At 69.1% G+C, this 14,200-nt stretch overlaps 2 protein-coding genes across 3 annotated transcripts; one reads left to right on the forward strand and one right to left on the reverse strand.

The window, feature by feature from the left end:
- Positions 1-139: 139 nt before the first annotated feature.
- On the reverse strand, positions 140-2,425 carry CHLRE_12g506700v5 (uncharacterized protein). Its single transcript, XM_043068161.1, has 3 exons — positions 2,245-2,425; positions 1,406-2,065; positions 140-1,031 (listed from the first exon to the last, which is right to left on the reverse strand). Exons 1-3 carry the CDS (start codon positions 2,368-2,370, stop codon positions 606-608), a joined length of 1,212 nt encoding a protein of 403 aa, XP_042918206.1. The 5' UTR covers positions 2,371-2,425; the 3' UTR covers positions 140-605.
- Positions 2,426-2,585: 160 nt separating this feature from the next.
- On the forward strand, positions 2,586-12,581 carry CHLRE_12g506650v5 (uncharacterized protein). Of its 2 annotated transcripts, none has more exons than XM_043068159.1 (12): positions 2,586-2,948; positions 3,112-3,336; positions 3,877-4,745; positions 5,140-5,329; positions 5,620-6,201; positions 6,665-6,909; positions 7,158-7,412; positions 7,652-8,588; positions 8,970-9,145; positions 9,537-10,237; positions 10,429-11,357; positions 11,569-12,581. In XM_043068159.1, exons 1-12 carry the CDS (start codon positions 2,703-2,705, stop codon positions 12,112-12,114), a joined length of 5,901 nt encoding a protein of 1,966 aa, XP_042918208.1. In that variant the 5' UTR covers positions 2,586-2,702; the 3' UTR covers positions 12,115-12,581. The 2 variants fall into 2 exon arrangements, with proteins under 2 accessions (XP_042918208.1, XP_042918207.1); XM_043068160.1 differs by having other exon boundaries at positions 9,537-10,225.
- The last annotated feature ends 1,619 nt before the right edge of the window (positions 12,582-14,200 follow it).

Consider the following 14,200-nt stretch of genomic DNA (forward strand, 5'->3'; position numbering starts at 1 on the left):
CTATGAGCGGCGGCGCTTGAGCGCCAACGAGGGAGGGAGGGCGGCGCTCGGCCGCTTGGGCGGCTTGGGGCAGCCGTGTGGGGTGCGGATATGCCGTACACGCCGTCAGTGGCAATGAGGGCGGCTGTCGCCGGAGAGCCGAAGTGTAGCCAAGAGCCTCGCGCGGTCGCGGTCGCGCCTTTCAACATGCATGCCACTGTGTCTGCGGCTCTGTGCCGTCATCCTGAGGCTCATCAGCGATTATGCCGGCATTTGGAATGGAAATTGCGCCATGGGGTATGACACATGCTACAAGCCTTTCACCGGAAGTCTCAACCTGGCACTAGCATTCGCAGCTACTGCCATGGTCAGCCATGCGCTGCCGCACAGCCGACGAGCCGCCCGCCCCGCACCCAGCACACCACCACCGCACTCCACATGCAACTGTCACCGCCGCACCCCGCTAGCGAGTGCACGCAAGCCCCCCTCCTTCCTCGCCAGGCGCCAGCCCTACGGCCCCACCTCTTGCGACGTGCTCACGCCTTCTCTCACAGGCGGCCGCACCACCACCACACCCTCACCCTCACCACCGCCACCGCCATCTCAATTCGCCACCACCGCCACCCTCACCGCGCCCGCGTCACTCGCAGCACGCGGCCCGGCCGCCCCACGCCGTCCACATCCACCTCCTCCGCCACCAGCACCTCCACACGGCACCCGCGGCCGCGCAGCTCCTCCACCACCCGCTCCTTCCGGATGAACAGCTTGGAGTCCTCGCCCGCCCGCTCCACAAACGCCAGGAAGCAGGCCTTGCTGCCGGCCTCACTGTCCCAACGCGGCTGCTGGGCCGGATTGCCGGACCCAACAGGCGCCGCGCCCGCGTCGGCGCCCGATTCGACGGCAGCTGCAGCTACAGCCCCGTTGCTACTGCCGTTGCTACTGCCGCTGCTACTGCTGGTGTTGTTGTCGCTGGTGTGGTTGTCGGTGTGTGAGAGCACGGCCAGCACGACGTCGATGAAGGCGTGGAAGATGTCCAGCAGCCAGATGGTGTCCTGGGGGGCGTGTGTGTGTGTGTGGGGGGGGGGGGGGGGCCCGGGTCAGCAGGTCAGCAAAGAAGCAGGTCAGCAGAGAAGCACACGTAAGCATGTGTGTGTGCGTGTGTGTGCGTGTGTGTGTGTGCGTGTGTGTGTGTGTGTGTGTGTGTGTGTGTGTGTGTGTGTGTGTGTGTGTGTGTGTGTGCGGCTCCACAGGCTCCATAAGCTCCTCACGCCTGACGGGCTCGACTTCCGTGAGCCCCAACTACCCCATCACCCGAGTACCTGCTGCGAACACGACTGTGCCGCCACGCACCACATGGTTTCCAGCCACACACCCACAGCACACAGCGGCAGCGCTGCCCACGCCGCCCGCACCACCCTGTACTCACCACCGCCAGTATGAAGTTCGCCTCCCGCGGGTCGTTGCCGCCACTGGCCGCCACCTGCGGCCCCAGCGGCTCCGTCCAGTCCAGAGCCATCACCGCCGCACTGCCGCCGGCACAACCCACCGGCACCGACCCCGCCCACGGCCGGCCGCCGCCGCCGCCGGCACCACCACCGGCGCCGCCCGGCGTGCTCGCCGCTCCCCCCACCACCTCCACACCCCCGCCGCTCCCACCACTCCCGCCCGCCTCTCCAGTCCCGCACCCTCGCTCGTTGCGTGCCACGTTCTGCCGCAGCGCGCCACTGCACACCGAGGCCAGGTCCGTGAGCAGCACGTGCGCTCCCGCCGCCGCCGCACACAGCCCCGCCAGCCCCGTGCCGCTACCCAGGTCCAACACGCGCCGCCCCGCCAGTAGACTGCCCAGGTGCTGGAGCTGGCTGCAGCCACCAGGTGGGCTGGCTGCTGACGGCGGCGGCGGCGGCGGCGGTGGTGGTGCTGGTGCTGGTGCTGATGGTGATGCGGTGGTGGCAGGGGTGGTGGTGGCCGGGTGGTTGGCGGGGCAGTGCGGGCCGCGTAGCAGGCGTAGCAGGAGCCAGTTGGCCTCCCACAACAGGAAGCCGGTGGAGCCGGCGATGGTGTAGTCCGAGTCAAAGAAGTAGGGGTCCTGTGTTGATGGGTGATGGATGCAAGATGCGATATTACAAGAGGGTGTAGGTCGCCAAGGCACCATCTGAGTGTTGATGGATGCGCGTGTGTGGTCTCGGGTGGAAAAGCAAGCGGGGAGGAGGCACAGAGTGTTGCAGCGGCCACGTGCGAGTGTTGCCGTGCGGTCTGTTGCCCCACCTGGGCATCGAAGTGCTCCAGATTACGCTTGGCGATGGTGATGTGCACGCCCGCGATAGCCACAGTCACGTAGATGGTCGGGCCGTCCACGCGGACCAACCCGCGAGGGCCGTCTGGAGTGCCCATTGTCGTAGGCTCAGCGTCAGCGGCAGTAGACTCCATGGCCCTGCAGGTTATTATGTTGCAAATAGGCTGGTGTGTGTTGTTGTGGGCAGTATGTTCCAGGAACTGCCTGCAGTGGATTCACAAGCCGCTGCATGCGGGCAGTACGCGCCGAAACGATGCGCGCTTCCAGGCCCCTGAGAAAACCCTGCAAGCCGTTGCCGTTCCATCTAGCTAACACATAGCTTGTCTATTACATCGGCCTGCCTATAGCCTTGCGGGCGCGGCTACGCAAGAATGGCTCAGTGCAGAGAGACTTGACTTGATGCCGAGGGCCTTTTGAGGCCACTCTAGCCATGTACTTCGCTTATGGATGGCCCAAAGTGGCCTTCTCTGAGCTGCAGCCTGGCGATACTTACATTTACCTTCACGCCACCGATAAATTCTTTTTTGCGGTGTCAAGGACATGTGTGCAGCTATGGACAGGAGGATTATATAGGATCAAACTGAGCGAGGTGGTGCGAACAGAAGAGGATGTCCGGCAAGAGGGCTGGCACCTGGGAGCGCTATGGTCGCCTACGAAATCCACATTGGCTGTACTGGTGCGTTTTGCCCTAGACTTGATGGGGTGCTGTTGTTGGGGTCACATTGCAGCTCCCGCCTGAACCGACCAACTGGCTCTAGCCCGTTGCGCGTGTGTGGCTCCTGCTGTAAGGTCTTTAAAGCCCTCATCCGGCTGCTCAAACCCTGGAACACGCCTCACAGACTTCGGAAAACTACTTGCACCTGTATGCGATCCACACCTGGAAGGAGACGCTGCTGCCGTCATGCAACTTCGCGGCGAAGGACATCCAGAAGGTGGACATTTACCTTCGGAGCAGCATCCGCATGGACAGCGAGTCTCGTGCGCTGTCGCTCACGGGCGACGGCAGGCACCTGCTGGTGGGGTTTGCCGACGGCACCGTGGCCTCGTTGTCCTGGCTCGGCAAGGTGAGCCCCAGCAGCCGGCGGCAGCACTGGCGGCACATGGCGGGGTTAGAGGGGGCCGCTGGTGACGGAGTCAGCCGTAGTGGGGCCGGGGGCAGGGGCAGCACACAGAATGGGGGCAGGGGCAGCACACAAAGGGGGCAGGGGCAGCACACAAAGGGTGCAAGGGCAGCACACACACGGGGCAGGGGCAGCACACAAAGGGGGGCCCCAGCCGCGTAGTGGCAGTGGCGGTGCCTCCGGCCGTACGCCCAGTCACTGCTGCCTGCTGGGCATCACCGGGGATCACGCGGCGTGGCGGTGTGGCACCCGCCTGGCCCGCATGCCCCGCACGTGCGCACGAGGCCGACATGGCATAACCCTGGCACTCCGGGCAAAGTTGCTTGCACGCCTCTACCACGCCCAACAACATCGTATCCCTATGGCAACATCCTGCCCCTCCACCCCCCGGAGGTTCGTTTGTTGGTTTTGGTGTATTGGGCTGGTATTTACAACCCCCCCACACACACACGCGCTTTCTCTCTCACACACATGCACACGCAGATGCGGGAGGTGGCCTACCCGCTGGACGACGCCGCGGACGCCGACGACGACGGCTACGGACCCATGGGCCTCATGCCGGGCTTCGCCAGCGGCATGGGGCTGGCGGAGGGGCCGGAGGAGGGCCGCCGCGTGCCGCACGGGTTCGTGTCGGGTGCCGACACGCCCGCCGGCGGCATGTACGGCGGCGGCGGTACAGCCGGCGGGCGTGACGCGGCGGCGCAGGCGTCGGTGTACAGCAGCGCGCCCGCCACGCCGCCGCCGGAGCCGGCCAGCTGGCAGCAGCGCATCCCGCCGGCGGACAAGGCCGCGGCCGGCGCCGCCGCCGCCGCTCTGGCGGGCGCTGGTGCAGCGGGGCCCGGGCCAGGGGCTGCACTGGGCGATGGCATGGCGCTCCTCACGCCGCCCGGCACGGACGGCGGCGCGGCACCGGGCTCACACCCACACCCGGGGCCGCTGGTGCTGCCGCCGGCCTCCGCTGCCACCGCCAGCAGCGTCTTCGCCGCCGCCGCCAACGGTGACTACTTCAGCCGCGCCAGCAGCACCCTCAACGGCTTGTCCGGCGGCGGCGTGGCGGGCCTGTCGTGGGCGGCGGGCGGCGGCGGGGCCGCGGGGCTGCTGCCTGGCATGCAGCCGTCGCGTGCCATCGTGCAGATGAGCTACTGCGAGGTCAGCAAGGTGGTGGTGATGGTGACGGCGGACGGCGCCTGCGCGGTGTGCGGCGCCAGCGAGGGCGGCCTGAGCCCGCTGTCGCAGCTGTGCTTCGGGCGCTGGCTGTGCGGCCCGGCGCGGCGGGCGGTGTGCGGCGCGGTGGGGGTGCGGGCGCAGCTGATTGCGGTGGGGCGGGACAACGGCGAGGTGGACATGTACAGGTGAGGCGCACAGGCGGGGTGGGGGCGGGGGGAGAGACAGGCACAGAGGGGCAGGTACAGAGCGGCGGACAGGGACAGGGACAGAGGGACAGGGACAGGGACTGGGACAGGGACAGGGACAGGGACAGGGACAGGAACAGGGACAGGGACAGGGGCAGGGACACACGGACACAGGGACAGGGACAGGGGCAGGGACGGGGTCTGCAGCCGGACGGCGGCCAGGCGGACGGCGGCCAAGGGGACGGCGGCCAGGTGAGACGCCAGCGCATGATGCCTGTTGCAACGCGCTGGTGGTCGCATTGAGCACCAGGAATGTGGCAATCCACGTAACCCCAACACGCCAGCCGTCAACTGCCGCCACCTGCCCCGCAACCGCCCGCTCCAACCCGCGCAGCCTGCACCGCACGTCCGGCGCGCCGCCCGGCACTGACACGCACCCGCACCTGGGGCACGAGGCGGCGGGCGCCAATGGCGGCGCCGCCAGCAGTGGCGGCGGCGGCGGCGGCGCGTGTGAAGCGCCGGTGCGCACTCTGACGCTCGAGAGCTGGGGGCACAAGTTCCAGCAGACGGGGTCGGTGGTGCAGGTGAGGAGTGGGCTGTGGCGGTGGTGGTGGGAATGGCGGTAGCAGCGGCAGTAGCGGTGGCGGTGGCGGTGGCGGTACCTACCCAGCACCTCCCTCTCCCCCACTGCCCTGCGCCTTGCCCCTGTCTCCCCGGCGTCTCATGCCGACTCCCTCACTGCGCGCTCAAACCCGCCCTCCCCTCTCCTTCCCTGCTCTCCTTCCCTGCTCTCCTTCCCTGCTCTCCCTCCTCCGCTCTCCTTCCCTGCTCCTCTCCTTCCCTACTCCTCTCCTCCCCCGGCCCCCGGCCCCAGATCGAGTGGTCTCCCGACTGCCGCGCGCTGGCGGTGGGCTACAGCGGTCAGGGCGTGGTGGTGTGGTCGCCCAGCGGCTGCCGACTCATGTGCTCGCTGCGACAGCCCGGACCCAGCCTCTCCACCTTCCCCTCCACAGCCATGTCACGTGGCGGCGGCGGCGGCGGCGGCGGCGGCGGCCTGCCAGCTATGAGTCATGCCGGCAGCATGGCGCTGCGTGCCGGGCCCTCCTGGCGGGCGCTGGGGTTGGGCGGCGGGTTCGGCTTCGCCGGGCCTGACGGCGGCGGCCTGCTGTCACCCGCCTTGTCGAATGCCGGCAGCATGTGGGGCGGCGCAGCGGGTGGCGGCGCAGGCGGGCGTGGCGGCGGCTTGTTGCCGCCGGTGCCGCTGGACGGCGGCGTGTCGGCGGTGTGTTGGGGGCCGCACGGCTACCAGCTGGCGGTGGCGGAGGTGGGCGGCAGCCCGGGCGGCGGCGGCGGGCTGGCGGAGGTGGCGTTCGCGCACAGCCTGGCGCACCACCACCGCGTGGCGCACGGCGGGCTGGGCGGCAGCATGGCGGACGAGGAGGTGCACGTGCTGCTGGTGCGTGGGGGGGGGGGTGGGGGGTGGGGGGGTGGGGTGGTAGGGGGGGTTGGGTGGGGGGGTGGGGGGGTGGGGGGGAGAGAGCCAGGGAGGGGCGGGGGGGAGGGGGAAAGGGAATGAGGGTGGGTGAAGCCAGTGAGGGGCGCGGCAGAGTGGGGTGGTAGAAGGGGCGGGCGTGGGGGGAGGGGGAGGGGGGAGTGAGGCAAGGGAGTGGGGGAAGGGGGAGGATTGGTGGCGTGGGGCGGCAGGAAAGAGCTGGCGCAGAAGAGGCGGCTGTGGTGGTTTGGGCGCAAGGCCAAAGTTCTTGACCGTCCCAACACCCACCCGCCCCACGCGCCGACATCGTCGTTAACGATTGATGTTCCCCCATGACCGCCTACCGTCTACCATGATCTTAGCTAATCTTGCATGTAACCCCAAAACCCCTTGTACCGCTCTTCCAACCATCTTCGCAACCCCCCAGGGCCACGACCGGCTGGTTCTGATCCGCGAGGCGGGCGAGTCGTCTCTGGGCGTGGTGCCGTGGGCGGGCGGCGAGGAGCCGGCGGTGGGCCAGGCGGGCGACCTGGCGGTGGCGCACGTGGCGCTGCCACACAGCTACGTGGCCGCCAACTGGCCGCTCACGGCGGCGGCGGTCAGCGCCAGCGGCAGTGACGTGGCGGTGGCGGGGCGCTGCGGCCTGGCCGTGTACAACAGGGCCAATGAGCGGTGAGCGGGGGAAGGGGGGGAGGGGGAGAGGGAGAGGGAGGGGGAGGGGGAGGGGGGGGGCGGGGTTTTGGGGTGCAAGAGGGCTATAGAGCGGTGGGTGGGGGTTTCAAGGGCACAGGCGATCAAAGCGGGGAGGAACTTGTGGCGTTTAGCCTTACCCTTTCTCCGCTCATCTGCCGGCCCCCTTCTTGCCGGGCCGCTTTTTTACTCTCCTGTCCGCTCCTCGCGCCGCACCCTGACCTGACCAGGTGGCGCCTGTTTGGCGACGTGAGTCAGGAGCGGCAGGTCAGCTGCCGCGCCCTGGGCTGGCTGAGCGCCGGAGTGCTGGTGGCGTGCAGCGGCGCAGACCCCAACGCCGCAGCGGCGGGAGGGCCGGGAGGAGGCGGCGGCGGCGGCGGCGGCGTGGGAGGCGGCGGCGCGGGCGGCGGTGTGGGCGGCCCCACCGGCTACGAGCTGCTGCTGTTGCCGAGGTACCACCTGGACCTGACCTCGGTGCTCATCCGGTGCGTGTGGGCGTGTGTGGGGGGGGGAGGGGGCGTGCCCGCTGGAACCTGTCAAACGCGCGCCCGCTCATGCGTTGAACCGTGTGTTATAACTTTAAAAGCCCGCCCAACCGTGTGTATGTGTGACGCCATGTGCGTGGGGTCCTGCCCTGCACCCCGTGTGTTTCACCTACCCTGCACCAACCCGCCAACCCCTCCCGCTCCTCCCCCACCCCCTCCAACCCCACCCGCTTGCACAGCTACCCGCTGCAGCAGCCGCCTCTGGCCATGGACTGCCTGGGCTCCCACATCCTGCTGGCGCACGAGCCGCTGGAGATCACCCTGCTGGAGGTGGCCCTGCACGGCGAGCTGGCGCCCACAGGCGACCCCTCCGCCTCCATCTCCGCCGTACGGCAGATCTCAATGTACGACGTCGGCCGGCCCCTGTCCGACGTGGCGCTGGTGCCCATGCTGCCCGTCGCGGCGGGAGCCAACCAGCCACCGCCGCCGCCGCCGCCGCCAGGCGGCGGCGGCGCTGCCGCCTCCGGCGGCAGCGCGCACGGTGGCAGCGCGCACGGCGGCTCCGCCGCTGCCGCCGCCGCTGCCGCGGCGGCTGCGGCGGCGGCTGTCGCCAGCCCTCGTCAGTGCGTGCTGCTGCGCTGGGGCGGGCTGCTGAGTGTGTTGGACCTGGAGAAGGGCAGTGAGGTGCCGCTGGCGACTGAGATTGAGGCGTTCTGGCTCAGTGACGCCATCACCTGCCAGGCCGGCGGCCTGCCTCTTGCTGACGGCGGCGGCGGCGGCGCCGTGGCCACGACATCCGTGGGCGGCGCGGCGCCCGTGTCGGTCCGGTCGGGCGACAGCGGTACCTCGGGTCTTGAGGAGCTCGGGGCGCAGGCCGCAAACAGCCTGGCGGCAGTAGCTGCCGCGGCAGCGGCGGCAACAGCGGCAACAGCAACAGCTGCGGCTGCGCCCAGCGGCGGAGCCGCATCCGGGTCGGCGGCGGCGGCTGCCGCTGCCGCGGCGGCGGCAGCAGCGGCGGCTGTGGCGGCGACGCTGGATGTGGAGATGCCGTGGTGGCTGTACGGGCCGGCGGGCATGCAGCTGTGCTTCCCCTCCTCGCTGGGCACTCCGCTGGCGCCGCCGTACACCACCACCTCCTACAAGGGCGGCCAGGACATCGAGCTGGAGTTCGACCAGGTGCGTGTGTGTGGGGGGGGGTTGCAAGGACGTTTGGAAAAGCGGTACAGGATGCACTGGAGGGTTACATTCATGACTAGTTAAGGGGGGGATGCACTGGGGGGGAGATGAGGGGGAAGTGATGGGTGGCTGTGGCTGTCTGGTGGAGAGCACAAGGGAAGGAAAACAACGTGCGCGGACTGTGTCGGTGTGTGTCTTGAAAGGCGAAACGTGTGTGTGTATGTGCGTGTATTTGGTCGTTCGGGAAGGCATGTGGGCGCGTGGTCATGGGTCTGAGGCCGTGGGAGCTCTTTAGGGCAGGCGTGTGGCAAACTGAAAACCCGCTCCCTCACCCGCTTCTCACCTCTGTTCCCTTGCAACCCTCGCTTCTCACCACCTCAGGAGGTGTACCCAGTGGGCATCTCGCTGGCGGATGACGCCATCATCGGCATCACACAGCGCATCGTGCGCGGCGGCGGCGGCGGCATGGGCGGCGGCGCGGCGGCCTCGGCCTCGCAGCTGCCCTGCTTCCACCCCATTCCCGAGAGCCAGCCCGTGCTGCCGTGCCTGCTGCGCAGGTGCGGCGCCGCGCACTCGGGCTGGGCTGGCCAGGGGCATACGCCCTGCCTGGGTCGCATGGTTGGCCTCCTTGGCCTGGTTGGCCTCGTTCACTCCCACCGCGGCGGCCCGCCTTGCCTTGCTCTTTGCCACGGCTCCGCATCCCGCTGCTCCCCCGCGCCCCTCAGCACCCCCTCGTCCTCCAAAACCCTCCGGTGCTTGCCTCTCCCTTCTCCCACCCGGGTGTGTGCCGCCATCCTCACATCCCCTTCTATCTCATCATGCTCCCCACCACCACACCGGCACCACCACCACACCGGCACCACCACCACGCCACCATCACCACCACGCCACCATCACCACCACGCCCATGCCGTCACCACCACCTCACTGCTTCCCTCCTCCTCACAGGCTGCTGCAGCGCGGCGCCTTCCAGGAGGCCGTGTCACTGGCCCGGCGGCACGCGCGCGGCCCCCACTTCCCCCGCTCCCTGGAGTGGCTGCTCTTCACAGCGCTGGAGGTGGAGACGGCGCGCGGCGGCAGCGGCAGCAGCAAGCACAAACACCAGCAGCACCAGGCCGCGGGCGGGACGGGGCCCAGCTCTGCCACCATGACCCCCACCGCTGCGTTGGCGGCAGCCGCCGCCAGCGCACTCAAACCCTCCGCCTCCCCCACCACCACTGCCACTGCTTCTGCGACCTTCCCCTCGCCGCCCCAGTCGCTGCTGGTGGCCGCGGCCGACCTGGTCCGCCACTTCCCGCTCCTGTTCGCTGAGGTGGTGGTCAGTGTGGCGCGCAAGACCGACGCCGCGCTGTGGCCGCCGCTCTTCGATGCGGTGGGCTCGCCCTCTCTCCTCCTGGAAGGGCTGGTGGAGGCGGGCGAGCTGGCGTCAGCGGCCTGCTTCTTGCTCATTATAGACAGGCTGGAAGGCGCGGGCGCGGCGCAGGTGCAGGCGCTGCGGCTGATGCGTGCCTCGCTGCGGCGCGGTCAGTACCCGCTGTGCTGCGAGCTGCTGCGGTTCGTGGTGCCGCCCAGCCCCAGCGAGACGGAGCTGGAGGGCGCGGCGGCGGCGGCGCGGCTGTCGGGCGCCGGGCCCAGCGGTGAGCGGGCGTGTGAGTGTGTGTGAGCGGGCGATGTGGGGTACGGTTGTCTGGAGCGGAAGGATTGCGTACAGGTTGGCGCATACGTGCCAAGTTGGGACTCCGGTGCGTTGCTTTGTTCAATTGGCCATCCCATCATGTCACCCGGCTGACCTCCAAAGTCCCGCTGCTCTCGCCTCTGCTCTCGGCTGCCTTGTCCACAGACGACCTCTCGTTCACAGTGGACCCGGCGGCGGCGAGCGCCTTCTCCGCCACTCTGCTGCAGGGCGGCAGCGCAGCAGCGGCGGCAGCGGCCGCGGGCAGCCAGCAGGGCACGGGCGGCGGCGCGGGCGGCTCCAGGGGCGGCGCACACTTGGAGGGCGGGGCCGCAGAGCGGGGGCCGGGCTCCGCGGCGGCGGACGAGGCACAGGGCAAAGCGCCGCGGTCCGGCGGCGGCGCAGGGGTAAGCGGCGGCGGCGGCGGCAGCGGCGACCAGGCGCAGGGGGCCGGCGGGCGGTCCTGGTTCGGGTGGCTCTTGGGGTACAGCGACCAGGCACAGCAGGGCGCCAGCTCGAGCGGCGGCGGCGCCGCCGCATCTCAGGACGGCGGCAAGGACGGCGGCGCGGGGCAGGGGCCTGCGGAGGGCACCACCCCGGGCGCCGCGCTGGAGTCCGCGCCCAGCGGCGCCTCCGTCGCCACGGCCCGGCTGCAGCAGACCCTGGCGGCGCAGCTCGGCCCCACCGCCAGCGGCGGCAGCGCCTCCGGCGGCAGCGCGCTGGGCAGCGCCGAGCCGTCCGTGGGCTCCGCCATCCGCGGCCCGGCGCGCTCCGGCGGCGCCGCCGGCCTGGTGGGCCCCGTGGGCTCGGGCGGCTCCGTGGGCTCTGCCGTGGCGCCGAGCAGCCCCTCCCTCGTGGCCATGCTCGCCTCCGCCGCCTCCGGCAGCGCCGCCACAGCCAAGGCGGCGTGCCGGCTTGTGGCGGAGCACGCCTGGGCGCTGCTGGAGAGCGGCCACCTGGCGGCGCTGGCGCAGCTGCTGGCGGCGGCGGCGTTCCTGCCGGGCGGCCTGGCGGGCATCATGGAGCAGCACCGCGACAGCCACTACGCGGCGCGCGGCTGCGGCACGCACACCGCCCTGGAACTGCTGGCGGCGCTGGTGAGTGTGTGGGCGCGACGCGGTACTGCCGGCAGCGTGCCTGCAACGTTCCCTGCGTTGAGCCCAAGTTTGCGTGCGTTTGGGGCATGCGATTGGAGGGCCTCGGAACGGTCGACAGCCCGCGCCGGATCCTGTTGCCCTGACCCAAGCGTTCTACAACATACCCGTGATGTCCTGTCATCTCCTGCCATGCACACACGCGCGCACACAGGCTCTGGCGGTGAACGAGCTGCCGGTGTGGAGCAGCGATGAGGTGGAGCGCTCGGCGGTGGCCGTGGCGGCGCTGTGCCGCGAGGTGGGCGCGGTGGCGTGGGCGGTGGCGCTGGCCGTGCTCCTGGTGGACGGCACCACGGTGGCGGCCTTCCGCGAGCAGCAGCCGGCGGTGTGGGCGTCGTTCGTGCAGATGCTGCACGCGGACGTGACGTTCTCGTACCTGTGGGACATTCTGGAGGTGCTCAGCGGCGCCGCCGACGGCGGCGGGCAGGAAGAGGGGCTGGCGGCGGCGGTGGAGGGGCTGCAGCTGGGGGCGCCGGGCGGGCAGGCGGAGGGAGCGGGGCTGCTAGGCAGCGAGGCGTTTGCGGCGCAAGCGGAGGCGGAGGCGATGGAAGAGGTGGCCGCGGGGGTAGGAGCGGGGGTGATGGGGCCTGGGACGGGTGGGCTGCAGCTGACGGCGAGCGCTGGGCGTGTGGAGCTGCGGCCCCTGGGGTTGGCGGGGGGATTGGGGGAGATCCAGGCGGTCCAGGAGGAGCGCACGTAGCCCGGCAGCACGAAGCCGTGCTTCAGTGGATATGATGTAGGTCGCCGAGGATAAGGCTGCAACGGAGCTGGCGATGCAGCCGCAGGTTATAGTAGCAGGTACCGCGCACGTGCACGCGTGTGTGCGTGTGCGTATTGTGTATGGAGTTGACCCGGACAGCTCGCAAGGTATGTACAGTGGGGCCACAGCCCTAGGCCTAGGGAGTGGAAAGGGTGGAGCTCGTCGAGGATACTGATTGTCGTCACGTAGATGAATAATGTGCTGGGGTGCCGTGCCACGGTGGGGCTCGTGTGCGGGTGCGGCGGCGCCTCATGTGCGGACGACGATGCGTGTGACGGCACCGCTTGGGTGCTGGAGTGGGCTAGGTAACGTGGTGCAGTGTGTGGCGCAGTGCGTGGTAGCAGCAGCGGCTGCAGCAGCCGGCGTGTCACCGGAAGTGACGTGCGTACATGTAATGAGTACGGCGCCTGGACTGTACCAGTCACGGACCAACAATCTCAAGAGTGTGAGCGCTGACGCAGCCACGGGCAGGAGCGGGCAGCTGCACGCTTCACAAGCCTCGGCCGCAGCCGTTTCGCCACATCCTCCGCCGCACCCGCAGCCCTTCAGGCTTCAGCCAGGGAAGCTTTCTGGGCCGGAGAACTTTCGAAAGAGGTCATCTACGCTGTCCCTGAGTAGGTGCCGCGGGCCTCAGGCCATCTACAAGCAGGTCTGCAAGATACGTGCACTGACCTAGGCTCCATGCCTGGGCCGTGCCGGCACCGCGCACCTCTGCGAGTCGCACAGCGTCGGGGAAAGCAGCACCAGGCAGCACCGGCGCGAGAGCGGCTGGAAGCGTCCCAGGCTCCTTGCAGTTGCAGACCGTCCGTCCGTAGAGAGCCGTGGGAGATGTTGGAGCAGTAGGGGTGCACTGGGGCATTCTGGCCCTGCCCAGCCGTGAGCTGGAGAGTGTGGGCATGCGGTGGGGCTTCTGGTTCTGGTCTGATTTGGCCCTGGCTGGCAGAAGCACTGGTGGGACTTTGTGAAGGTGACAGCTTCCCGGCGACTTCTGCCGCGTGTGCCTGTGGCCAGTGCGCACCCATGTGCACTGTGGAGGGCCTCGTCACAGCTTTGCATGCACCTTGGTGTGTTGGTTGCTCCCCGGCTGCGTCCTGTTACACCTGCAGCTGGCTTGGCGCCGGGGTAGGGTGAGGGGGTCGTGAACGTGTATGTATCCACATTCCCAGTTTGGGCGGGCTTGCTCACCCTCACACAGCGAACAGCTAGGGCTGCCCTCGAATCTTGCGAGAGACAACACGCCCACCAGTCCATTGGGGATTTGGGGCGGCCCAACCGCCAAGTATGCGCGTTTGGGATGTGCACCACTCTTGAGCGACTGTGTGATTTGGGTTCATGCGTGCAGCATGTGCGGAATGCGTGCGTTTGGGGAAATGGAAACGATTTTGTGCAGGGGAGGTTCCTCCCCTCGTTGTGGCTGTTGTGTTGTGGCGCCACAGGCTTACATCATGGTATCGCACAGGGGCGTTGGACAGGCAGGCTCTTGCAGGGTGATTGAGCGTCACCAAAGAGGGGATGGGTGATGGGCGCAGGGGGAACGCTACAGTGCTCTACCACTCGGCTGCAGGCGTCGGCACAGGGACGTGGACTCGTGGCGTGTGTGTGTGAGGCGGGGGGTCAGCTTGCAGGCTTGTGGCGAAGGATGCCGTACAGCAGGACAAGCTGGGCAGGGGGGGGGGCTGGCCCTGGCTGACAAGAAATGCAGGCGGTACGGTGCGACTCTGCCGACCTGGGGGGCTCCGGAAGGGAGCCTCAGGCACGAGCACCGGCTTCCTCCGCAGCGTTTAAGCATGTTTGACCGTACGAGCGGGTTCCAGGACTGCTCCAAGGCGGGCTCTTGGCGCCGATCTCCTCGGCGCGTACACTGCTAGCTGATTTCCCCAGACACACGAGCGCGTGACGAGCTGCTCCACGTGACGCACGGCGGGGTAAAGCGGCGAGGTGGGGTGCCAGCGACATGGGGAACCGGAAGAAATGTTCGGGGCATTTTGCTCAAGATGCTATCGCAGCCGTCATTTCATAGCCGACT

Source organism: Chlamydomonas reinhardtii, chromosome 12 (assembly GCF_000002595.2).
Source record: "Chlamydomonas reinhardtii strain CC-503 cw92 mt+ chromosome 12, whole genome shotgun sequence".
NCBI lineage: Eukaryota > Viridiplantae > Chlorophyta > Chlorophyceae > Chlamydomonadales > Chlamydomonadaceae > Chlamydomonas > Chlamydomonas reinhardtii.